This window comes from Heteronotia binoei, chromosome 2 (genome assembly GCF_032191835.1).
Source record: "Heteronotia binoei isolate CCM8104 ecotype False Entrance Well chromosome 2, APGP_CSIRO_Hbin_v1, whole genome shotgun sequence".
Lineage (NCBI taxonomy): Eukaryota > Metazoa > Chordata > Lepidosauria > Squamata > Gekkonidae > Heteronotia > Heteronotia binoei.
The window spans coordinates 149,438,187-149,465,609 of NC_083224.1; the positions used below are offsets into that span (position 1 = coordinate 149,438,187).

At 41.0% G+C, this 27,423-nt stretch overlaps 1 protein-coding gene across 4 annotated transcripts in view; it reads right to left on the bottom strand.

The window, feature by feature from the left end:
* Window positions 1-27,423, bottom strand: part of PTBP2 (polypyrimidine tract binding protein 2) — an 86,281-nt gene that overhangs the window by 43,711 nt on the left and 15,147 nt on the right. For all 4 annotated transcript variants that reach the window (XM_060232219.1, XM_060232218.1, XM_060232217.1 and 1 more), the window contains exon 3: window positions 14,417-14,492. In XM_060232219.1, the coding sequence (XP_060088202.1) occupies window positions 14,417-14,492 (76 nt within the window). The remainder of the gene's footprint in view (window positions 1-14,416; window positions 14,493-27,423) is intronic.

Consider the following 27,423-nt stretch of genomic DNA (forward strand, 5'->3'; position numbering starts at 1 on the left):
CTTTGCTAGCAAGAACCTTTTCTTCTGTACCTTTTTTGCCAAGGCTCATTTCTCATCTGGAAGTGCTGCCAGAAGTGGAGAGAGTTGCTCCCAGAGGGAGTACTGGTATCTGGCCATGCATGCTGTGTAGTTGGAGATCTTGATGCCAAGGGCACCCGCAGAGTAGAACCTCCTACCAAAATTGTCAACTCGTTTGCCCTTTTTGTCGGGGGGGGGGTAAGGAGTGAGTTTTATTGGCCTTTGAAGAAGAGGAGACAACCACCGAGTTAGGGTGAGGGTGGTTAAACAAAAATTCTACTCCCGGCTCCTGGATCCTATACATGTGGTCCATCCTCCTGGAAGAGATGGGAGTAGAAGCGGGCCTGGACAAAGGGTCCTTGATGGCTTGAAGGATAACAGAGTGGACTCTTCCCATCATTGTTCAAATTTTTCTAAGCAGACTAAGAAGAACAGAGCTATGAGACTTTCAGGAGGACTGCTCAAATTGGTTTTAACCCCACAAATGGTGGCATTGACTTCGACAGCAATTCAGGCTTCGATGACCTCGCCACCAACACCAACATCATCAGCAGCAACGAATCAATTGACTCAGCTGTTTAACACTGACCCCCCAAGCGCGCGGGCTCGGTGTCAACATCGGAACTCTCTTCGCCGGCCAAAAAGCCTAGAAGGGAGGGCAAACGCTCCTCACAGGAGTCGAAGAAGCGCAAGAAGGAGAAGTGCAGACACCAGGAACAGCGCACTCCTTCTCCCGGTTCTCCCACCAAAGAAGCTGCTAGCTTCTCCGGCACAGTCTAAGAGCCCCTTGGGCCCGGTTGATACTTAGCCTATCTCTCGCTCCTGCTCGGATCCGGAGATTGATCTGACTCAAAGATTGCCCTCCTTGAAGGATGCCTCTCCCCAGGGTAGTGATTCCGGCTCGCCACTGGAGCCATGATTTGCATGACAGACTAAAAATTCAGTGCATTTTTAGGCATCTTACTGGCTTTCATAAATATTTATAGCACACTTTTTATTATGGATCGTTAAAAGTTTGTGTATATGTTACATGTATTTGAGATATGGTACAAGTATTTCAGTGTAAATATTTGTTGTAGAACTGACAACAGACTTTTTCCTTAGCGGATGAGGGCATCCTAAGATAATGTAACTCCTCTGATCTATTAAATTTCTACCTTTCAAACCTAATATATATTTTTTTCTACCTGTAAGTCTTAAATTTTAACTCAGTACAACCATTACATCCTACAGTCTTATTATTTATTATATATTTTAACTGTTTATTGCTTATGGTATAAATCTAAACTATTCATTTTAATACCAACAAATGAGAAAAGCAAAAAAGTCAGCTACTAAATAAAACCCACTGTGCATTGTTAACCTCATTAGCAGTTAAGTGTCAAGCATGAGATTTCAAAATAACCAGTCCTTGGATTTTGAAACAAAGTTAGGTTTATTGATAATCCATGTGGCTCATTCGAGCTGAATATTGGGACTGATACTTTGTAACACTAGAATACAAGCTTTAAAATGTCACATCAAAGGTTCTATAAATTCTACATTCACATGTGAAATTCACACTCTGGATTCCTTATCTATATTGCGGCTAGCACATCCTGGGTTCAGGCCTTGCTAGGCCCTGGAACAAGTCCCAGGAGGTCTTCAAAGAGGACATTCCTGCATCTGTTAGTAAAAGCGAAAGAAGAAGGGTGGAGGTTGCTACTTTGATGTGCTCACATTTTAACTTTGGGCTAGTAACATTTCTACAATCTGAATTCTCTAATATAAAATAACAATTCTAAGGTCTGACTTCTGTAATATAGAAGGGGTATACAATGCTTGACAGTAAGTACTAACTTTATCACCAACAACAGTAATCATAAGTAGAAAAGATGGACATAGTCTTTTTGTCCTTAATAGCAAGACAATGGGAAAAGCTAGCTTGCCTTCAGTTGTAAGGTTTCCACAGCAGATGCACTTTCACTTTTTTAATAATGATCCTCTTTTCAGCAGTTACAACCATCCTTGATCCATAATGCAATCTAACAAGCCAATATAGATAGGGTTGCTTCCAGGCCAGCACAGCTTGTCTGAAAAATCCTGAATTGCTGCTAGCATCTACCTCTTGCAAGAGAAGTAGCTGGCTGCACTGGAGACTATATTATGTACCACTCTGGGCACCTAATTTACTTCTACCATCTTATAAGCACAAAACTGACCAATATGAAGAAGCACTCTGCCTGCTTCATTGTTATATTGATTTATAAAAAGGTAGCAAGGCTTCATCTTTTAAAAACTGAGTTATACTAACTGTTCACAGTTGACTATCATGTGGGAACAGATGTGGGAACTGGATGAACTCGATTATTCACAAAAACAGCATTTGATGCAGCCTGAGTGTGTAAAATGTTGTCAAATACCCAAAATCACTGATAAAGCTTTGACCTTCAAGTGAACTCTATACTCACTACTGGAGTGAGTTATCAACTGTTAAGATTATTATTATAAACTACCTCCCCTTAAGCAAGAGCTAAAATCTGGAAGTATAACCTACTGAACCCAACATAGATGACTCTATTATAAATCTTCATTGAATACATTCAGACAATTATTCAGATGTAAAGCTGAATTTCTTAATGTAGTTTAAGAGCTGCCCACCAAAGGTCACAATGATACAATTATTTAGTTTTCTATTACATGAGGAAGCCATGATGCGGATGAAAGCGTTTTATATTTAACACAACACCTAAAATTAGTAAAACGTTGTAGAGGTAAAATTAGGTACAATTTTGGCTGGCAAGCCAGAAAGTGATCATAAAAATCAGGCAAAATGCCTTGAAAACCTGGTGTAATGATTTGATGGTGGTTATATTACGAAAAGAACAAAAACCCCAGTTGTTCAGGAGGATATTTTTATAAAATGGAGTGAATTCTAACTAATGTCTGTGAAAAATTTAGGGTTTTTTTTACTCTTGCATTGTTTGTTAAATGTATTAGATTATTTTTATTGCACTTCCATTTCTGTAATCTGCCTTGCTTAAGAAGGATGAAGGTGAGCTATAAATGAAATAAATAAATATAAACTACTAAATCAGGGGTGTCAAACTCATTTGTTAGGAGGGCCGGATCTGACATAAATTGGACTTTGTGGGGCCGAGGCATGCAGGTCCTTAAAATGTCATGCCAGATAGCAGAGATATAGGCTTTATAGAGAACACAGGCCAACACAATTAACTATATCAATGTTTAACTTAAAATACAAAAATGTTTAAAACTTTTGCAATATCTTGTTTAAAATGGAATGCGGGGATAGTGGGATTTTACAGTGCAATTTTAAAAATAAAACATCAAGAAAAAGCAAAAAGATCACAGCAGAAACTTTAAAAAAATAAAATGCTCTCGGCTAGGGAAAACATGAAATGGCAAGGCATTGCAAGCTTCTCTCCCCCCCACCGCCCGGGTCTACTCAGGTTAGCAATGGCTCTCCATTGTCATATCCCCCTTTGGCTGTGGGTTCCCAAGTTAGAGTGCTCACCAGGCACTAGTTTTTACTCCACTGAGGAGAGACAAAGCTGGCTCAAGGCATCAATGCTTGGTTTGCAACGACACAACTCCAAGACGTTTCAGCTGGCCATAGGAAAGCTGGGAAGTTCCTCTCCATTGAAACATATAGACAAAGTTGCAAAGAAAACATGGGAGTGGATTTTCTGTTCACCTCTGCTCTGTCCAGAAGCCAGAGTGGGAAATTCATTCCGCATTTTCTTTGCAGCTTTGCATTCAGCTGTAGCCTCTGCAAAGAGAAGGCAAAAGGAGCTGGAAACTTTGTCGCAGCCTTTGGAGCTTTGCAGGGTGAGGACAGGAAGGGGGGGGGAGAAGAGAGCCCTGTGGGCCTGATTGAAGCGGGCCACATGTTTGACACCCCTGTACTAAATGGAAATCTACTCAGATATTTATTTATTCTATTAAGTTCACTTGTATTCCGCCCTTTCCCAGACGGGCTCAGGGCGGATCACATTCAGATAAAAAACCAGTCACATACAATAAAATCAATAAACTAATAAATACAGTTTAAAACAACATTAAATAGCAGAGGCGGGCGGCACATAGTGCAACTTTAGGTGTAATCTTTCAGTGGACTGAATATAAAGTTTCAGATGATAGATCGCTGTAGAAGATCACTGTGGAGGGGGGAGTCAATGGTATAGACAACAGAGTAAAGGGCGCCCACCAGCCTCAACTAAACACCTGGTGGAACGGCTCCATCTTACAGGCCCTGCGGAAGGGTAAAAAATCTGGCAGGGCCCACACCTGCACCGGGAGCTGATTCCACCAGGTTAGGGCCAGGGCCGAACTCTAGTCGAGGCAAGTCAGACGTCCTTAGGGCCAAGGATGGCCAAAGGGGTGCCATCTAGGGTAGATAGTCAGATGCCCGATCCTGGTCCCCCCCTACCCAGGTACAGGACCTCCGTCTTAGTTGAATTTAACGTCAGCTGGCTTAACTGCAACCAACCTGCCACGGCTTCTAACGCCCTGGTTAGGTGGTCTGGGGTGGCGTCCGAATGGCTGTCCATCAGCAGACAGAGTTGGGTGTCATCTGCATATTGGTGACAACCCAGCCCAAAAACTCGGGCAATCTGGGCAAGGGGGCCCATGTAGATGTTAAACATCACAGGTGAGAGAATAGCTCCCTGCAGCACACCACATTCAAGTGGATGCCGCCGAGAGGTCTGCTCACCAATCACCACCCTTTGTCCCTGGACTGTGGAGAAAGGAGGAAAGCCACTGTAAGGCCACCTCTTGAACTCCAACATCAGCAAGGCGGTGGGTCATAAGATCATAATCAACCATGTCAAACGCTGCTGAGAGATCTAACAACAATAGCAGCGCTGACCTGCCTCAATCCAGATGCCTTCTAAGGTCATCTGTAAGGGTGACTAGAGCAGTCTCCGTCCCAAGACCAGGGCGGAAGCCAGACTGGATAATTTTACATGTTTGGTTATAGAAAAGATATTTGTGCCAGAACATTTTAGCCACTGTGAAGTGTCTTCCGCACAACTGGAAGAACTGGAATATGCAACCCAATATCCAAATTCAGAAAACAATATGACAAAAAATACTAATCATCTCAATTTCAGGAAATGACCAGGTTTCAATAACTGCAATAACAATTAATACAAAATGATTAAAGTCTAAAGCAGGCGTGTCAAACGTGGGCTGCATCCATCCCCTGCAGGGCTCAAATCTGGCCCCCAAAGCAACCTTCTCCTGCTTCCTTGCCAGGGCTGCTGCAAAAACTGCACTATAGCTTGCTTTTTTCCCAGCTCTCTCCATGGCTCTTTGGGACAAAGGGAGAGGAAAGAGAGAACAATGTTGCACTCCCATGGCAGATTTAAGACCAACAATGATCTATTCCAGCTATAAGCTTTTTTGTGTAAGCACACTTCTCCTTTGCAGGGAGGGGGCAGGGTGGATGAGTGGAAGGATGGATTCTTCTGACAAGTGCAATGTACACTGAGAAAATGTTTTTGGCTTGTTCTGAAAAGTTAGTGTTTTTCTAAAATTGATTTCTCTGTTCCTGTCTTGATTCTTTTCATCCAAAAAGACCCTGATTAAGAATCAGAACATTTGGATTGGTCCTTGTACCTTCAAGAGCACAGGGATTTCAGATGCCAAATGATAACACACATTGGTAATGAGACAGGGAAACTAGCTCTCAATTCTGTCCAGCAGGATGCACTGTCTTGAGCTTCATTATCAATTGCAATTCAGCATTCACTCTTTCTAATCTCCCTTTGAAATTCCTTGGTAAGAGCACTACTACACTTAGGTCAGCAACTGAATGTTGTTGCTTCTAATGTCAGACTTAAGTCCAGTTATTCTTTGCATCCTCCTGGACTAAATCCTCCTGAACGGAATTGAAACCTAGGTTTCCTGTCTTGTTACCAACGCTGGTATCTCCATGCCTACTACCCCTCTGCATATCACACCTAATCTAATCAATGCAGCTATTCTCATTCATCAGCTATTGCCATTCAACATCTGAAACCACCTTTATAAAGTTGACATTTCCAGTAACTCGTGTTACACTTTATGGCATGCATGGCCCAGCCCAACAACGTGACATTTGTGTCAGATCCAGCCTTCACAAAGAGCGTGATACCTCTGGTCTAAAAATTAAAGTCATTATACACTCTAAGTGAATGTATACCACACTGAGTTTACTTGCTGACCTCTCATCCATTTTATCTCAGTTTGCTTGAAATAAAAACCATAGCTTGCAACTGCAACGATTAAAAATAGTGATCTCATATGGAAACTGGTTAGTATTACTCATTTTATCACATTATTAGACTAACTCTACAAAGAATATCAACTGCTAGCTGTAATAATAGCTGATGTTTCAGTATATTAAAAGAGATGCTTGTTTTATAAACATGCAGTAGCTTTCAGTATGTGCTATGCCATCTGTCCATGGTTGGTTTTTAATTTCTAAGAGTCTTTGCAGCTGATGTTTTAAAAAACAGCAATAATACAATCTTTTCTATTAAAAAAAAGTATTTTGTTTGTACCTTTACATTACCCCTAAAATGTCATCAGTCCAGGCAAGATCAGGGGTCATACCTTCTTCAGCAGAATAACTGAGCTGTATGCAAAGGAACTATGCTATTTCTGCCATGGGCAAATGATAGTGGTGCCCTCATGAAGTACAGCTGCTGGAATTATTGCATTCCTTATTGTTTTAGCACCCCAAATTACTCATTTGTAGAAGCAATGCACCCTTTGCTTTTCTGACACAGCACTGCATGGGATCAGATCATTATACCTGATCTTTTCCATTTATAAGAATTCCTAATAGTAACAATTTCTGTGATCAGACCTTTCACTGTAGCAGTGAAGGCAAAGAACCAGAGCTTGATGAAATGAGAAGAAATCTGGAATTTATAGAAGTCAGAGTCTGTAGGCCAAGATTCCTCAGTGTAGTGCCCATGAATGCTATGCTGTCCACCAGTATGTTCTCTGACTTCCAGTGAGCTTTTCAGAAAGCAGGAGAAGTCACTGTAAGGCATGGCTCGTTATTATCAACCTTCATTCAAACAAAAGGAAGTGTTTTCTACCACTGCAATAGCAGTTGCAGCCACTAAAGGATCAGGAGGACAGGTAAATTCCCAGACTTTCCTCAGTCAGAGTGAGAATCCATTTCCCTTTAGGTTTTTGTTCTTTATATTCCCCTTCCTTTTCTCCCTTTCTGCCTTGTGGAATTCTTTTGCAAAGTGATGAGGAAGGTATTGTGTGGCAGCCATTTTGGAGCAGTGCTCACCACCTCCTTGCAAAATTCCAAAGGTGCCTGAAGGCTCAAAAAAGTTTGGGACCCTGCTGTACCCATGTTAGTGTGTGGAGGCTACATACTGCCTTCTTTAGGGGTAATTATACAATAAATGCTTTTTTAGTAGAAAAGCAGAATTAAACTGTATATCTAACAACAATATCTAACAACAATTAGTGCCAAAACATGAAGAATCAATAAATTTGATTCCTTAAGAGAAATAATACAGGCTATCAAAAATGCGTGCCAGACTTCAGGGTGGTTCAAATGTTTAGAATACACATTGGTGGTGGTAGAGCAGGTTGTGTAGTAATTTTATGAACCTACAATCATTTCTTTGATGGCAGAAAATGCCATCAAGTCACAGCCAACTTACAGAGGCCCCATAGGGTTTTCAAGGCAAGAGACGTTCAGAGGCGGTTTGACATTGCCTGCCTCTGCATCACGACTGTGAATGTCCCTTTTCAAATACTAACCAAGGCTGACCCTGCTTAGTTTCCAAGAACGGATGAGAGCAGGCTAGCTTGGGTTATCCAGATCAGGGCATAATATCTCCAGGAATATAAGTTTCATTCACCAAGACCATTCTGTAAATGAATTAACAGATTGTAATGCCTGATTTCTAATAATTACCTGGGATCATAAACAACCTGATAGAACAATCTGATTTAAGTAGACACTTTAAGCATATGTGTCTGAAATAATGATGTTTATTAGTGAAAAGTCAGTATTAACCAGAGCTGGATTAATATTTCAGATTCCTAGGTCTTAAAACAAATTTTCAGGCATGGGATTTATTCATGCATCTAACACAAGCAACAGACCTCCACAAAGGCTCATATTCAGAGACATATGAGAAACACCCCTTTCCTGAGAACCAACGAGCTTTGCATGTCACTTCAGTGACAATTAGACCTCTGGTTCTCTGGAATAGATGACTCAGAAGAGAAAATGGTTGGCTTGGAGGCTAAGGCAAAATGTATGATTCTTTTGTAAGCAACAAAATGTAATAAGAAAGTTTTAGGAAACAACGGCTGCTTCTTACTACAAAGTGCTAGGGTTGCAGAATATGGCCAAAAATGGGCTAGCCCAGAAATCTGACCCATTCATACACATATAACTGATACTATGTGGCAAACTGAATATTAAAAATTTCAGGCATATCTTTCATATGGTTGACATATGGCATATGGGCAAAAACCAGCATTACAGTAGTGATGTCGTTATTAAACCTTTTATAACTACTGGAATATGATCTTCCCAAAGGAAGTCACTGAAGCATCTGCAATTAACTAATTGCTTTGGTACCAAATTTGTTCCAGATGTACCTGCAGCTTTGGACCTTTCTGACATAATGCCATTTTTACATCTACAGAATCATCACTAAACATACACACACCTTTATTTGCCTGTTTGAAACCTGTAATCAAAAAATTATGGCAGATATGGAACATGCAACTCAATATTCAAATGCAGAAAACAATATGGCAAGAAATACCATATCATTTAGACCTTAGATTACAACTAATACAAGAAAGATTATTATCTGCAGTTATTGGAACCTTGTAGACCTGGATAGACATTGGATATCTAAACAGCCAACAGCAAATTTGACACACTTATGGGTATGTCTGATTATCATCTCATTTTCCTCACAGGGTTACTGTGGAAGGATCACTGTGAAAATGTAAGTGAAGGACTTGTACATATAATGTTGTGACCCACTCTAAGTCCTGTTTGCAGGGAAGAGTGGCCAATAAATCAAATCTAATTTATTAAATGAGCTTCATAAAGGCTAAGCTTTAATTTACAATATCAAATTAACAAAAGTGACTATACGAATATTTTCAGAGGGGGTGTGTGTTGTTCTGCAGTAGAAAAACTAGATTCAAGTCCAGTAGCACCTCAGAGATCCACAGAATTATTGAGGTCTAAGAATTCAAGGGTAGAAACCCCCCCTTCTCATCCTCAGCTACCCCGATTTTAAGACAGGCAGTGGATTTGTGGTTTGACTTTACGATTGTGATGGGAGAGGGTTTGTGTGCCCCAGATGGTTTCTAAAGTTTTGTATATTCATAAACTGATTTTTTTTTAGAAAAAATTAAATGTAAGCTGGCTCACAACTTTTATGGTCTGGCTCATGAAGAAAAAATTTTTCGTACAACTTCAGAGCTTAGAGAGAACATTGTGTACATCTACTGATGTATTAGGTAAACTAAAATAAATCACTGCGACTGTCAATCACAATTGTAATACTGGTGATCAACTGAAAAACTAGCTTTCAACTGAAAAACTATGCAAGGCATATCCTTAACAGAATGTTAGAACAATCACATGTATATACAAGTTTGCCATTCTAAACTCTTCTGCTATAATTTTAGAACTGAAAATATCTTTCAATCCCTGCTCAATTAATATTCACAGCTTCCAAACAGTCAATAGGAAAATACAGACTGTGTCATCTATACTACTGATATGTTTTTCAATTTCTAGATTCAGGACCTATTTTTTATGATGCAATTGTATTTCCAATCCCTTGAAACAATCAAGGTTGTAACCTAAAATTGGAATTCTCTTTTGTTTTTTAACCATAAAAGTCTACTAGAACCACATCAGGAAATATAACAAAAGGTAGCCTAATATGAACTATCTTAAATATTGAACAGCTTTTGCATGGGATCCAGAAGAGCCTCCCCACCACCACTAGTGCCTTCTGAACATTTTCTCTGTAACCTGCTGTTTGAGAACTATTATAAAGATTCTTGTTTATTTAGAAAATGCATATGCCTCTGTAGAGACCTCAAGTCTTCTTTTTATTCATTATGTGATTCAAGACAAAACAAGGATCACAAAGGAGATGTCCTCATGGTGCCATGTAGCCAGACTTGGCTTTGGAAAAATGTCATTTATAGAAAATAAATAGAACACTAGTTAGAACACTAACTAACCATGCTGTCTTGGCAAAAAAGACATTTTATGTTTTGCTATGCAGCAGAAATACTTCCTTCCCTGCATTTCTGAGGGGGCCTTCAGGCCTCTACATCACTGGTCTTTTTTCAGGAACACATTTAAAGTTTCACAGAATTGCTCCCCTCTTTTGATTTAGTAAATTATTTAAGTGCTGAAATTAATATATGACTGTTACTGCTACATCTTAATGTAATCCCTGCTTGAGGTCTTGTAAACAAGAAAAATGTTTACAGTGCTCCGTAATTAACATTTACATTTTTTTAAGTTTATAATTAGCAACATTTCTGGCACTTAAAAATTGCTTCTAGGCTACTGGGTGAATTATTGCTGCTAGAAGAATACATATATATATACGCTCTCTCATTTTTCCTTATAGCTTAAGGAAGCTACTGGCCCTCTTAAAATAACAGAACACACAAAAAATGCAGCATAGAACTCCTATACCATAAACAGTGACAAAGATCTGCACTACACAAGATGAGCATGAGCCTCTCCCGCTTGTCACTGCACCTTTGGTGGGGAAAAGGGTAAGACGTTCAAGTAAAATAACAGGAAGTAAAGCCACTAACCCCCACAGCAAATTTGGTAATCTTTAGTTTATTATTATTATTCTAGATCAGCAGTCAAGAATATCAACAATCAGAGATGGGCAGGGCATGGGAAAATAGCAGTTCGTATTGGTTTGTGGTTCATTTGAATGCCCAAACCAATGTTTCATTTTGTAATTTGTATGGTTTCCTGAACCAGTTCGTGGTTTGTTTGGTTCAGGAGGTGTAAAACTCACCAGGAGTCACCAGCAGACTCTCCTGCACCCACCCTCCAAGTTTGGCAAAGAATGAATTTGGAATTGCTTAGTTATAGCGCCCCAAAGCAGGTGCCCCCAAAAAAGCTCAGCTTTAACTCTCACGACAATCCTTAGCTTTAGCTCTCACAACAACTAACTCTTCTCTCTTTGTGCTACAAAGTGAAAGCAGCAGCGTCAGGGTGTCTGCTCCCATAGAGTAGAATGGGATCTCCGTGACTGGCTCCCAGAGCTGCCAATCAAGCTGTGGACAACTGCTATGGGTGCTTCTGTTGTTGGCATGAGCAAACAAACTGGTTTGAAACAAACCATGAATTGGCCCAATTTGTGGATTGGTTCGTGCCCATCCCTATCAACAATACATAATACACATTGGATGCATGAAATAGATATCTGTACAAAAAAATACAGAAATAGAAATAAAATTATTAAAATAATAGACAGTGTTCTTCTGCCTTGTTAAACATGCTAGAGTGAAGAATCTTGCTATATTAATAGTAGTTTCATTGAAACAGTCAGCAAGAAGAAGAGAAGTATAAAAATAATTTGATCTACCTGGATATTTGGACAGAATTGGGGTAATGTATGTATTCCAAATGTCCTGGTAAACTTGGCAATGTAAGAGGACATGTCTGATTGTTTCTGCTGTTCCAAACTGACATGGGCAGAGACAATGTACATATGGATTATGTGCATCTCCCCCTTCAAGAAGGGCAGATGAGAGGGCATTAAACTGGACCAGAGTGAAAAACATACAGTGTTTGGGGAATTCTAATGTATAAAGGTAACTTGATGGAACAAAAATTCTGTTACAGTTCTCCATTGCCAGAGAAGAATGGGCCCATGATCTGTCGACTTGAAAGGCAGTGTCTAGTGTATGCGCGCGCACACACACACACACAAACCAGTACTTTTCAGATTTGGGTATACTGAACCCCCAAAATATCAGTATTTCTTGATATTCTCAAATCCCAATATTGGTATGGTATTGGGATTTGGGAAATATTTGGGAATGTTGAATTTTTTGGCTCCATTACATGCAATGGGAACCATTATAGTCAATCCAGGGGTATCTGAGGTGAAGCTATTTTTTGAAGTAGAGGCACTAAATTTGCAGCATAGCTGCTGGTGCCTCTCTTCAACCCCGCCCCCCCCCCAAGTTTTAAAAAGACTAGACCAAAGGGTCCAAAATTCTATGGCCCCCAGAAGAACGTGCCCCAATACTCCACTGTTTCCAGTGGAGGGAGAGGAAGACATTTAAATGGACTAAAAGCCCTTTAAATGCCCATAACTGCGACTATCCAGTATCTCCAAATAATCCCAGATGTCTTTTTCAGACACCCAAATCACCAGCCCCTTCAGTGATAGGTTGAGAAAATACCCAATAAATACCAATAAGGTATTTATTGGGTATTTTTTCAGCTTGGTCTATACCTAGCGTACACCCCTAGTGGTGTCCCACAGTTTGATTAGTGCTCTGACTCCTGGGTACCCAAGATGCAGTAAGGCTGTACAGGAGAAACCAAGTAACTACAATTTGTCATTTAATGTAATGTAGCTTACAAAAAAGAGCCTTGTAAGCTCTTGGAGGATTGGCTCCATCAGGGGTGTGTGGCCTAATATGCAGAAGAGCTCCTGCTAGAATTAAACCCCCGCTAGAATTAAGTTCATATGATGGAAAGTAAAGAAGAAAAACAACTTAGTACCAACTATTACATAGGTTGTAACTACGGACAGGCAGGTGTTACTATTCACCCCACTAAAATGATCATCCAGTCATTGCTTTCAGTTGTCAAGATTTCCCTTCAGAAAATTGGCACAAGAGGCACAGTTAAAAGATTTAAACAAGTTGGCTTATTTGAACAGAATGGCAGGGAGGGGAATTGATATGTACCTAGAGTTTGGGATTAGGAATATGTAGGTTGACAGTTAAAACTAAACATAGAACTGCTTCTGAGATTGCTGACTTCACAAGAGAAGGTTTTACACTTAAAGTTGTTTGCCTTTCACTGAAGCTTTAGCCGATATTATAATGCTTAGCCTTGAGGGTTGGTTGGCATAGATGTCCTTTTTAAACTTTACACTTTATAAATGCAGTCTTGAGATTGTACTCAGGTGTTGTCCATTTGTTAAGACTAAGATCTTCCCTCTACACCCCCTATTCTCTGGCAAGACAGTTATCTCCTCTTTAAGATAACCTGGAACTTTGGCATTTGCGGACCTTTCAGTGCCACAGCACACCCTTTGCCAAATTCTGATCTTCCAGACTGACAGTCTTCTACCACTGGACACCAAGCTTAATAATGGAGAACTAAAATTCCCTCTCAAGGTGTGATTCTTTGTTTTCTACACAGAGAGACTTTGTACTTTTGGGAAGTCTCCCACCAGAGTCTTTCATATATTCCAAGCCACTCCACACAAACTCTGACAGACTTGGCTTTATTAGGCTTTTCTCATATGAGAGAATATCTAAAGCAACCACTCCTTTCTCCATCCAATCCCCCACTCTCTTTTCTCTCCAACTGCTTTTTCCAACTGCCTAACTGACCCTCTTTCTTGATAGTTAGCTGCAGTTCCGCAATCAGTGAGAGTTCTATTAGTTGTCACTCATTTGCCGTTCCATTGGTTGGCACTCATATGCACTGTCTCTAAGGATGCATATCCTTTGATCCATCACACTGGAAAGGCAGGCACCAAAATTGCAGTGGATTTCCAAGGCAACTTGGTGGATTGGCTGCAGAAAGTCTACTGCACCTTTCTATTTAAAAGTACATCACTGCTTTTAAAAGTCACACTAATCCCCAGGACACTGAAACTTTAAAAGAGTAGATCTGATTACACTTTATTTCTGAAACACAGTTCCACTAAAGGGGCAGGGGCTTCCCAAGAGGAACACAAGAGATGGAAGAGGGGGGGATGAAGGACTGAGATATGCTTTCCAGCTTTCCTGTGTCATCACTATGTTGAAACAGAAAGGCTCTTTGAAAATGGATGGTATTGTTGATAAGAGCAGATACTGCCCAGAGAGTTGCACTGGGGTGTAGAAACCAAGTTGAGGCACATCTTTTTTTAAATGTTAACCGTAAACATGAGAATACTAAATTTAAATCTACCATACTGCTTAAAGATTAACATTAATTACATCTACACAACTCTATTTGATCAGGCAGCTGGTATTTTTTTTAAAAAAAAAACAAAGTTCACTATACAGATAAAGTGAAACCATAACACATATGGTTCATGTCTGCTTATTTTATTCTCCCAAATACATCTGTTGATATTCGAATAATGAATGACTCCTTTAAAAATACATCACTTACCAGTAACTACCATGCTGCTCATGTTAGAGTTTGGGCTATTGAGTACACTGCCTGAAAGAAGTTCGTCAGATCCTCTCTAAAAAGGAAAAAAAACACAAGCAAACAATAAACTCTTCACTGTCATTTTACAACACTGATATTAAAAATGACAGATTGACAGGACATATTTTCTTAAAAATGAAATTCTTGAGTAGGATACTTATTTAGAGACATAATTCTCCTGCCTTCTTTATCAGGTAGCCATTCAGTAGAAACTAACATTCAAATCAAGGCAATTTTCCTATGAAGCACAGGAACACATAACTCATGAAGGCAGCAAAAGTTAATCAACAGTTTATGAAATAAATCCCCTGTGCAAGCACCAGTCATTTTCGACTCTGGGGTGACATAGCTTTCACAACGTTTTCATGGCAGACTTTTTACGGGGTGGTTTGCCATTGCCTTCCCCAGGCATCTGAACTCCCCCCCCCCCCCCCAGCAAGCTGGGTACTCATTTTACCGACCTCGGAAGGATGGAAGGTTGAGTCAACCTGAAGCCAGCTACCTGAACCAACTTTCGCTGGGATAGAACTCAAGTCTTGAGCAGAGGGCTTCGACTGCAGTACTGCAGCTTTACCACTCTGCACTACAGGGCTCTAAGAAATGATTACAACAAAGCAAATTAACAGTATCAGTTAGACATCAACTACAGTTAGCATTCCTAGTTTTGCGGAAGAAACAAATAAAACAAAGATTGAGTCCAGTAACACCTTTAAGCCCAACAAGGTCTTATTCAAGGTATGAGCTTTTCTGAGCATACACACTTCCTCAGATACTAAGGAAGCTCATACCTTGAATAAAACTTTGTTGGTCTTACAAGTGCCATGGACCCAAACTTTGTTCTGCTGCTTCGGACCAGCACAGCTACCCACTTGAATCTCTACGGAACAAATGTTATCTACATACAACAGGGGTGGGGAACCTCCATCCCGAGGGCTGTATAAGGCCCTTGAGGTCACTTGATGTGGCCCTCGGGGATTGCTGGACCCAATCAAACCATGTGGCAGCCTCCCTGGGGCCTGGCTGGCCAGCAAGGATTGTAGGGGCCCAGATGTGCTGTGCAGCAGCCTCTCCAGGGCCAGGCAGGGATCACAGGGCCCAGATGTACTGTGCGGCAGCCTCCCTGGGGTCTGGCTGGTCGGCCAAAATTGCTGCAAGGCCTGGAAAAGTTACTGTCACAGTTCAGTTTGCACTTGATTATCCCAGATGGTGCGGCCTAATATGCTAATGAGTGTGTGACCTAATATGCTAAAATTAGGGGATGTGGTTTAATATGTTACTGAATTCCTGCTGGACTTTTTCTACAAAAAAGCCCTGGATCTATGCATTTGCCTAGGGCGGAGGGCTGGGTGTGTGTGTGTGCCAATTAGGCTCTCCCCATATGATTTCAAATAGAAAAACAATTATTTGCATTAATTTTGCTGGCCTAAATCATTCTTCCACAGCGGAGCACTGTTTTTTAAGTTGATAATTTTTTATGGCCCACGAATGATGTTATAAATATCCACATGGCCCTTGGCAGAAAAAAGGTTTCCCACCCTGGTATACAACAATGGCGACATTTAAAAAGGAGCCTGAAGTATGGCCTATCCTATGAGTTCTAAAATATTTAGGAGTAGTTTTTCTTTATTCTGCCTCCCTCCTACCAGTTTCAAACTGTACATTTTAGGCATACTAGAAAGACTACATGAAAAATTCTGAAGGTATTTCAAAGGGAGGGTCCTTATAAATGATTTAGCTAGAAATTTCCTTGGAAAGTACATGAAAAAACCTGCCAAAAAGAAATTCCTTTATTGCTTTATTACATGAGCATGTTGGATAAAAATCAACGTTAATGTTTGTTTTTAATTGATAGGGCTTCTCACTTGCATCAAGTTCTTTGAAAAATAATCATTAAGAACACCTGGTTTAAAATGAAATAGAAAAAAACATGTAACAATACGTTTATTAAAACTTTTCATGACTCTCTGCCAAATACTTTGTATGAAGTTTGTACTATTCAAAACATGCAACATGAAAAATTTCATGCAAGACAATCAACAATGTTAGACAAAAGTAATCCCCAAGTTTATTGTATAAATGTGATTAACTCAAGTAACAATATGTGACGAAGTATCTAATAATAAATTATTAGAGTTTAGTGTTTCCAGTGCTATGAAGTTTAACTTTATATCCAGGTTATATCCAACAAACTTTTAGTCCTACTGCCTGTGATTTTATGACACTGCTTCTGTCTAAATAACATTTTTACTACAAAACTCTTCTAATTTTTGCTTTTATTTGATCTCACCTCTTAAATGGGAAAATTAATATATGCTTAGGTTAGCATGGGGTAACATAAGCATATCTTAATTGCAAATATCTTACACTGAAAATAAGTCATAATAAATTGTACATAATAAACTGAGGAATTTATGCTTTTAAATTCCATAACATGCCAATTAGTTATATATTAACTTAAATGATACATTGTAGACTGTTAAAACAGCAAGATAAAGTTAGGTTTGATATAAATTATTTCAATTTCCCCCTCCCGCAAAAAAAAATCATTTTTTCTGTGGCTTTGAAATTTCTAGAAATGCTAAACAAGACTATTAATTTTTTTTAAAAAAATCCTTGCTTGAATAGAGGAAGAACACCTCAGAGAGGTCACCATGAACAGAAGCTGATTAGGGGAATATAGTTGACACATGAGTTCATATAAAGGAAGATGTGGTCTAAGGTTCAAGATCACAAAACTTTAATGCTAAGAATCAAACCTAGGAGTAAATGGGCACAATGTCTCAAGGCTGCTGGTTGTTCAAAGTTAACCAATGGGCTGCTGCATTCAGCACTAAATGAAGTTTATGCATTTCCCTTAGAGACAGCTCACAGAAATCTAAGGTCAAGCACTATAAAGTACCGTATTTGCCGGCGTATAAGTCGACTGGGCGTATAAGACGACCCTCCAACATTTCCATTCAAAATATAGAGTATCTTTTTGAATTCCTTGCCGGCAGGATCCAAACAGGGCGACGAGAGCAGCAGCTCCCCCGCCTGGCCGCGCGGGCAAAAGAAAGCAGCCATTGGCTTTGCGTGAGGCGCTGTCGCTAGGGAGGCAGCTCGGCGAGGCGGCTTCCGCTGGAGAAGAGCTCCAGCGGAAGCCGCCTTGCCGAGCTGCCTTCCTAGCGACAGCGCCTCACGCAAAGTCAATGACTGCTTTCTTTTGCTCTTCTCTCGCTGTAACCAAGGCGCAAGGGTCTGTTCCACAGAGGCACCGGGTTGCTTTCCCGACCTCTTCCCTCCATGCACCAGGCGTTCAGCCAGCCCGAGCACCCCCGTCTTGACCGCCACGGAGAGGCACAGGTCAGCGGCTTCTCGCCTCGCAGCCCGGGATCTGCTCTAACGCGTGGGCGGGTTTCCACGTCTCCGAGTTAGAGCCGTTCTTCGGACCTTCGGATTCCCCTTCTTCATTCCCTCCCTCCCTCAGTCTCCGCCCTGCCTGACCCCATTCCGTTTGCTGGGAAAGGGGCCGCGCTGAAGAAGCCCGGCAACACCTGCCCCTGCCTCGCTACGGCTGTTCATCTGATGGCGTCTCACCACGGATCCTAGACCTGGCTGCCGCTGCACCTGGCGTATAAGACGACTCCCCCACTTAGAGGCATGTTTTTCTGGGCAAAAAAGTCGTCTTGTACGCCGGCAAATACGGTAGTATGTTGTGTTTACTATAGCAGCTAATTATGAATATTTATTACTAATAAGCAAATAACATGGATGTTCCCTTGTCATGAGGAAACATTGTTTTAGCTAGTAATTATCAGAATTGTCTGAAAAATTCTATCTAATCTAGCACATAATCTGGACCATGGTCCTTGTCTTCAAGAAAGTTATCTTGCTTACATTCCTTCTAAATGAACAGACACAAAACAGAAAACTATTAATTCTGCATTCTGAAAAGAATGGTCATTATGTATTTGCGCCAATACGCTTTGAAGAAATCTGAGATTTTTTTTAACCTAGAATAGCCTAATACATAATTAACTACGTATAACACCTCTTTTGCTGCATCTTAACAGTTACAGCCTATATAGATCAGCAGGCCCTAATGAAGCTATTAACCCATGTTGCTTGGACTGCCATAGTTCTTGTCATCTACTGTATTTAATGTCAAATTATGTCCAAAAACTACTTGTTTGGTTTGTAAAACACTGATCTACTGAGTGAGATAGTAGATCTAATTAAGGGGTGTCAAACGTAACAGCCTGTGGGACAGAACTGGCCCGTCTAGAGTTCTTATCCAGTTCACAACCAATTGGTCATACATTTACTGCCAGATGACAAATGCTGTGCATTATGTCCCTTATACCGTCACAGTGCTAATGAGTAACAACAGGTGTTGGAAGCAGAAGGGAGGGCATCACTGAGATACATTAAGGAAATACTGCAGGGATGTTAATGTTTTAAGTATGTTTGTATTTTGAGTAAAAAAAAAAATATCATTACATGGGTTTGCCTGTCTCCTTTATAAAGTTTATATGTCCTTTACATGGAATTACATTTTATAGCACACATGGCCCAGCCGAACAAAGTGACATTTATGTCAGATCCATCCCTCATAACAAATTAGTTGTGAAACTGGCTTAGTCTGAAATTGGCTTGGCAGCAATGTCATGTTCTGAAAAGCCCTTCCAGGTATTCATTAAGATTAAAATGCCTTAAACACACACACATCAGAATTAGCCACAAGCCACCAATAAACTGTGGCACCATCTGAAAAATGATTATATTTTGGTTCCTTAGACAATCAGAGAGATGTGTGAGCTAGATGGCAAAATTGAGTGCTGATCCATTCAAGAAACTAGGAATCTTCAAGACTTCAGGAAGTAGGTGGCAACAGACCTCTTGCCCCAGCCCTCATTACTTAACCCCTCAGATCTTCATTAGAAATAGTTGAGGTGCTCTGATTTGGTTTCCAAAGACAGGAGTATGTTGAGGTTAAAAGAGCATAAGAAAAGCCTTAGCAAAAAATCCTCATGCGTCATATGATCTCTCTGCTCTATTTACATTTTCTCTACAAAAGAAAATCAAACTCAGAGGGCAGACCTCAGAAAAGGTTAAGCCTACCCTACAAAGAGAAGGCCATGGGGGTTTAGTATTTACAAGATAAACTGTCCCACTGTCTTCCAAAAGCAGGCAAGATGCAATGGGAACTTAGTAAATGCTCAGAAACAGATTGCAAAGAATTAGAAATATTTCTAAGATCCTTTAAACTCTCTGACCATTTTCCAATGTTATTCACCCACACCAATATTAACACTGGCACTATCCTAAACAGATCAAAGATTACCATAACTCTCTGAAACAAAGGGTGAAATGTTTGGGAATGCAAATGACCTTTCATTTTTGTTTTGGGTACAATGACAAAGATGCTATATCAAATCTGTGATATTTTTCCTTGAAACCTTTTAAAAAGCAAACCTGAAATGAGCTGATAGTATCTGAAAAGCTGCTGTTCATAATCATCAACATGGACTCAGTCTGTGGAATGCCGCCGGGTTGTGTTAACCCTTACACTTTTCAATCTGTGAGCAATGTTTAAGGGAGATCATCCAATACTTATGATCTGGTTATTGTGTGCAGTTTTGGGCACCACAATTTAAGATGGATATAGACAAACTGGAAGATGTCCAGAGGAGGGCAACAAAGATGGTGAGGGCTCTGGAGACCAAGTCCTATGAGGAAAGGTTGAAGGAACTGGGTATGTTTAGCCTGGAGAGGAGGCAACTGAGAAGTGATATGATCACTATCTTCAAGTACTTGAAGGGCTGTCATACAGAGGATGGTACAGAATTGTTTTCTCTTGCCACAGAATGTTGGACCAGAACCAACAGGTTGAAATTAAATCAAAAGAGTTTTTGACTAAACATCAGGACAGTTAGAGCGGTTCTTCAGTGGAACAGGCTTCCTCAGGAGGTGGTGGGCTCTCCTTTGAAGGTTTTAAAACAGAGGATAGATAGCCATCTGAAAGCAATGCCAATTCTGTGAACTTAGGCAGATCATGAGGAGGGCAGGAAGGGTTGCATCAGTGCCTAGTTCTTGCGACCCCTTCTTACACACCCAGGGAAATGTTGTTCACCACTTAGGGGTCAGGCAGCAATTTTTCTGCAGGCCAGTTTTGCCAGGGATCCTGGAGTTATTTTTTTCCCCTTCAGACTGGTGTAGTGGTTAAGTGTACGGACTCTTATCTGGGAAAACCAGGTTTGATTCCCCACTCCTCCATTTGCAGCTGCTGGAATGGCCTTGGGTCAGCCATAGCTCTTGTAAAGGTTGTCCTTGAAAGGGCAGTTGCTGTGAGAGCTGTCTCAGCCCCACCCACCTCACAGGGTGTCTGTTGTGAGGGAAGAAGATAAATGAGATTGTAAGCCACTCTGAGACTCTGATTCAGAGAGAAGGGCAGGGTATAAATCTGCATTTGTCTTCTTTTGCCATCTTCTGCAGTTGAAGCTGGGGTTACTGGGTGCGTGTGTAGGGGGAAGGGACTTGTCAATTTCCTGCATTGTGCAGGGGGTGGACAAGATAACCCTGGAGGTCCCTTTATGATTCTATGACAAATAGTTCTGTATTTCTTTTCATATGTCATCAGCGTCTCTGTCAGCTGTGGTCAAGAAGTTGAGAGAGAACAAGCTGCAGTTGAATGCTAGCTGACAAGGCTGAGGTCCCCCAAACTGTTGTGCTCCCCACATTTCATGTGGTTCAGTTGTCTCTGGTTGACTCAGAAGTCTGCAATTATCCTGGACTATGCACTACTGTTTTAGAAGCAAGTTAATTGAGTGGCTTTTTTCCTTTCCATATTGTATGGATACTGGCCCCCTTTTTGAACTCAGCCAATCTGACCACACTGTTCCAAGACAAAGTAATGATAAGACTGGACAATTATAAAGCACTCTGCTTTGAACTGTCCTTGACGACTCTCCAGAAACTTCAGCTGATGAAAATGTAGCAACTCAGCAAATTACACCTGTCTTTAAGTAGTTTTCATATACCTAACTGCCTCTCTCAAGCCTCGACCAGTGTTACATTGATAGCAGATGAGGACAGCTATTACCCATTTCAAAACATTTGTGTTGCAACTCTTGGAATGGCCCTCCTGTACCTGTCAGAAAAGGCCCCACTCTGCAAGTTGTTTAAAAAACAAACTGCATGAACCAGATTGCTTTGATAGACTTCCTTATAATGAATATTTCCCATAGTGAAAACTTGAAGGTTTGTTTCTTGGTGTTTTTCGTTATCTACTTATGTATTTATTATAAAAAGTTATGGTTTTATGGCTTTTATTCAGTATTGCAAACCATTTTGAGTCATGGCAGGATAAAAAGTAGTAGGTAAACAAGCAACTTCCTAGAAATTTTCTGGTTCCAGTTAAAAGAGGACAGATGACTACTGACTTTTCAACATCATTTGACGTACTGTAGGTTTAAGATATGCTTGCTGCATCAAACCATTTACACAGATACTGCTCACAGAGCAATACATTCTAGGAAGATTCCATGTATAGATCAGCACCATCCTAATACCAGTGAGTTTATTATCATGTCTGTCCTTTAGTTAGTTTAACAATGCCAATTTAAAAGTAACTTCAAAATAATAACACAATATACTAATAACATTGTATATATCACAATAGAGAATAAGAAGTATGTCATTTTTCTCACCTTTATAAACACTGACAGGATCATGCACCCCACCCACCCCAAAGTGATCAAACTGATCTCACTTTGCACTAGAAACTGTACCCACTATGTTAGTGAGTTCAGCATCCACAGTCTAAAAAAATCCCATATTCAAATAACTGGGGTCAGGAATTCACCAGTAAGCATAAGTGGGAAGTAAACATGCAAAGCCAGGGTATCCTAACATTAAACCAGTGTAACCTCTAGATATGATACCTCGTCAGATGATCAGAATAACCAACACGTGCAGGCTTGGTCAAAGCAATTTATTCAGTAACAGCAATTCTTATCTTTTCACTCATAAGACTATACATAAAACATTTATTTTTATTTTATAATTTTATAATTCTAATATACTATAATTACAATAACTATAATTTTATAAATTTAGGCATCTGTAGATGCAATTCTCCAATCCAAAAAATACTATTTGTTTCCACCCCCCAACATTTAAAACTACACAAATCATCTAAATCCTAGTTCAGGATTTCCACCAGAAGCAAAATATTGTTTCTCAGTCTTCTCTTTGAAGCTTCTGAAGGAGCAGAGAGGGGTTTTTTTTTTGTGTGTGTGTGTGAAAATGCAACTGCATGTTGTTTATTTTGTTTTCCATTTTAAAGAGCAATAATGCATACATGTTGTGAGCCGCCCTGAGCCTGCTTCAGCGGGGAGGGCAGGATATAAATCCAAATTAATGAATGAAATATATATATATATATATATTTATATATATATATAATTTTTTTTTTTTTAACAGGAAGATCGCAAATAATGTTTTAACGCCAGTAGGTACAGGCAGTCATGTTTCCAATCTGTGAAAATTTCAATATTCAAGCTAAAAGACACTGGGAAAAGTTGTTAGGCAAAAACATTTAAATATTTTATCAATTTCAAGTCTAAAATTTTAGAACTGGAATATGAGAATTTGTATGTCTAGGTTTTAAATTGTGTCTGCTTTGAATTGTATGTCTTGTTATTTGGTTATACCGCATATTTTGTTATGCTATGCTATGTTATGCTACTTGATGGGTCTCTGACAGTATTAAACAGACTGATGGTGATGAAATTTCGATAATCTTTACATTTACAAAATTGTAGTATCTTGGCAAACTTTTTTATTTTGATCTTCTCAGCTTGCAGAAAAAATTATTTCAAATACTTGAAACAAAACACTGAAAACATTATGCCATCCTTCCAGACAGCTGAAAACAGGACCACAAAGTACGTATTTATTCAACTCTCACTGCCTACTACAGTAGGTCAAATAATAACTCACTCAACATTTAAACTCAATTACTATGAAAAGACAAAAATGGCCTTACAATGAAATAAAGTTTGAAATTCCCAAACAGGCAAACTAGGTTAGATCCAGGTGGGTAGCTGGGTTGGTCTGAAGCAGTGTCACAAAGCTAGAGTCCAACAGCGCCTTTAAGACCAACAAAGTTTTATTCAGCATGTGAACTTTCGTGTGCATGCACACTCTGTCAAACAGGATGGAACGGCCCATTGGACTTACCGTGAGGGGTCCTTCTCCTCAGAGGTTCGGAGGACATCTCTGTGGGTTATTCCTACTGTTCCTTCAGGGAGGCAGGAAACACTTTTTTCACCTTCCTGTTGGCGCCTTTGGAATAACCCCGCCCTCAGTTGTGGGACTCCAAAAGCAGTGTTGTCCTCCTTCTAACTAGAAGGACTATAAACACAAACTAACAACATGCGACTACAACATCAACTGGAACAGCAAACTCCAATAGTACTGAAATTAGAACAGTACAAGGGAGAAAAGGCTGTAGTAAATAGAACCGAATAGAATATAGGCGATGAAGATAAACCTGGGAGTGGAGAGAAGTCCTCCGAACTTCTCATGGTAAGTCCAATGGGCCATTCTCCCTCAAAGGTTGTTGGACATCTCTGTGGGACCTCCCAGAGCAATCCCCTAGTTGGGTGGGTCTTCATCGCTGGCCTCCCCCAGAACGTGCTGTTATACCTTTTCCCCAAAGGCTGCATCTACTGAAACCATGGAATGAATCTTATAGTGCTTTACGAATGTAGATGGAGAAGACCAGGTAGTGGCTCTACACACCTCTTCCACTGAAGCGCGATTCAGCAGAGTCGCGTTTGTGGAGGCACTTCTAAGGGAATGTGCCGTAATTCCCCTAGGGATTTGCAACCCTGAAGCCCTATATGCTTCACTGATACAGGCCTTTAGAACTGCACTGATTGACAAGGTGGACATCTTACCTCCAGCTTTGGGAGGAGAAATGTTAATGAACATATAGTCTGTTTTTCTAATAGATTCAGATCTCAGGATGAAAATTTTTAAGGCTCTGCGTACATCTAAGGTATGCCACACAACTTCCTTTGGCTGTTTGGGTTGAGGACAAAAGGTAGGTAGGTAGATTTCCTGTATACGATGGAACTTAGAAACTGCCTTAGGCAGGAAGGAAGGATCTGTGCACAGAACCACCTTTTCTTTATGGAACACGCAAAGCCCAGCTTTGACTGACAGAGCCCCCAATTCCAAAACTCGACGTGCAGACGTTATGGCTACCAAAAAGAGTCTTCATTCAAACCCATTTTAAGTCAAAGAGGTTCAAATGGCTTCTTTGTAAGGGCTGACAAAACAGTATGGAGTCGCCAAGTTGGAAAGCGATGGACTGTTGGAGGTGACTTTAAGTTACCCCCCTGCAAAAGCAACTGGATATACGGATATTAAGATAGCCTGTACCCTCCTATGACAGGTAAGACCGTGGACAGGGCAGCTTCGTAAGGTAGCTCGTTTTAACCTGGACTCTAAGCCCTCCTATAGAAACGCTAGTACCTTCGAAATGGAAGGGGTAAGCGAGGGAACCTTTTTCCTATGACACCAGCGGACAAAGGCCTTCCAAGTTGTATTGTACATACGAACAGTGGAAGATCTTCTTGACACTAGCATAGTGTTTGTCACCTCAGGTGAGTACCCTAAGCCTCTGAAGATTTCCCGCTCAATCTCCACATGGTCAGGTGAAGCCACTCTGGGTCGGGGTGCCACATTGTACCCCGATGGAGCATGTTGGGAAGCACTGGCAGTGACAGAGGCAGGTCTATTGATAGTTCTGTCAACATCGAGAACCATGGTCGCCGTGGCCAATAGGGTGCTACCATAATGATTTCTGCCTGTAGATCTCTCACCCTTCAAAGAACTCGAGGAACCAGAGGAAATGCATACAGTAGACCTGGAGGCCATGGAGCTGTCAGAGCGTCTGTCTGTTAGGCATTTGGATGAAAAAACCTGGTGAAATACCTTGGTAGCTTTGTGTTTGTGTCGGAAGCGAATAGATCCACGTCTGGTTGACCCCAACGTTGACAGATGAGGTCCAACAGACTTGGGCTGGGAGCCCACTTGCCTTCACAGATTACCTGTCTGCTCAGTCAGTCTGCTTGTGTGTTGTCCTAGCCTCTGATGTGTTCCACCTGTAGAGAGGTCAGATTCTTTTCTGCCCATGCTAGAATCTTTGATGCTTCCTTGTGTAGCTGTGAGGATCTGGAGCCCCCTTGATTGTTCAGGTATGCCTTGGCCGTTATGTTGTCTGTTCTGACAAGAACGTGTTTCTGAAACAATTGTGTCCTGAAGGCAACCAGAGCTAGACGTATGGCTCTGACTTCTGGGAGATTGATGGGAAGCCAACCCTCGGATTGTGACCACCTGCCCTGGACTGGTTTGTCCTGAAGTATGGCCCCCCACCCCCCTAGGGCTGGCATTTGTGAACAGCTCTAGGGGTGGGGGAGGATGAAACATCTTGCCCTGGCAAAGATGAGTCAAGTCTGTCCACCACTGTAAGCTCTTCTTGACTGGTAACGGAATTGTCAAGTTCATGTCCTTTCTCTCTATGATTTGGAGCTGAAATTGCTGTAGGAACATTTGAAGAGGTCTGGAGTGGAATCTGGCCCACTGGATCATGTCTGTGGTCAAAATCAATAGTCCCATTAGTTTGGCAAGCAACATCAGCTGTGATGTTTGGCTCTGGATGACCCTGGTAGCCAGATCCCTGATGGCTCTGGCCTTGGACAGAGGCAGAAATAGAGAGTTGCACGTGGAGTCTATCACCGCTCCTAGATGCTGCAACCTCTGGCTTGGCTGCAGCAGACTCTTTGCTATGTTTACAATGAACCCGTGCGACTGAAGGCATTGAATGGTCAGATCTGTGTCACAAAGAGACTTCTCTTTGCTGTTGGATCTGACTAAAAGGTCGTCCAGGTAAGGATGGACATGGACCCCCCCCCCGTTTTCTCAGCTGGACTACTGGATTTATTAAGATCTTGGAGAAGACTCTGGAAGCTGCTGATAGACTAAAGGGCAATACTCTACACTGATAATGTTGATTCAGTACCACAAACCTCAGGAAACGACAATGGGAAGAATGGATAGGTATGTGAAGATAAGCTTCGGTCAAGTCTATGGAGGTGATACTCCCCTGTCAAAAGTGAGTCCATAATGAATCTCAAGGTTTCCATTCTGAAATGATGTAATTTGATGTAGCAGTTCAGAAACCTGAGGTCCAAGACGGTGCTCCAGTCATCATTCTTCTTGGGGACGGTGAAGGAGGGAGTACACCCCTTTCTCCCTCTCCGACCCCGGGACCGATTCGACTGCTGAAATGTCAAGGAGATGCTGAATTGCTCTTGTGGTAATGAGACGTTTGTGGCTTTGCGTGGGGGTAGGTGATCTGACATCTGTCTGGTGGAATGCAGTGCAACTCTATTGAACTCTTGTACAATTTCTGAAAACCACTGATCTGCCTGAGAGGCATTCCAGGATGCTGCAAAATGGAGTAGAGCTCCCACCGGTGTCTCATCATAGTCATGCCTACTTGGGACTTGGACTCTTGGTCGGATTTGTCCATTTTGGAGAAGTTGTTTCGATTGAATTTAGAGCCGAATGAACTTCTCTTGAAGGAGTTCTTTGATGTCTCCCAATTGAACTTTTTTGAATCGGTGCGATATCTGGCCAGGGAATGCTGAGTCCAAAAGGACTGAGGACCCCTTCTATCATTTCTCCGAATGGATTTGGGCATGGCCTTCTTTTTGTCGCGAGTCTCTATGAGAATCTTATCCAAAGTATCCCTGAAGAGACGATCCCCTTGGAAAGGATATGCTGCCAACTGTAGACTTAGAGAGAAAATCAGCTTGCCAAGCCCAAAGCCATAAAAGGCATCTAGCCACCGTAGTGGGCGCCATAGTCTTAGAAGCAAATGTCAGAATGTCTAAGGTCGTGTCGGCAGT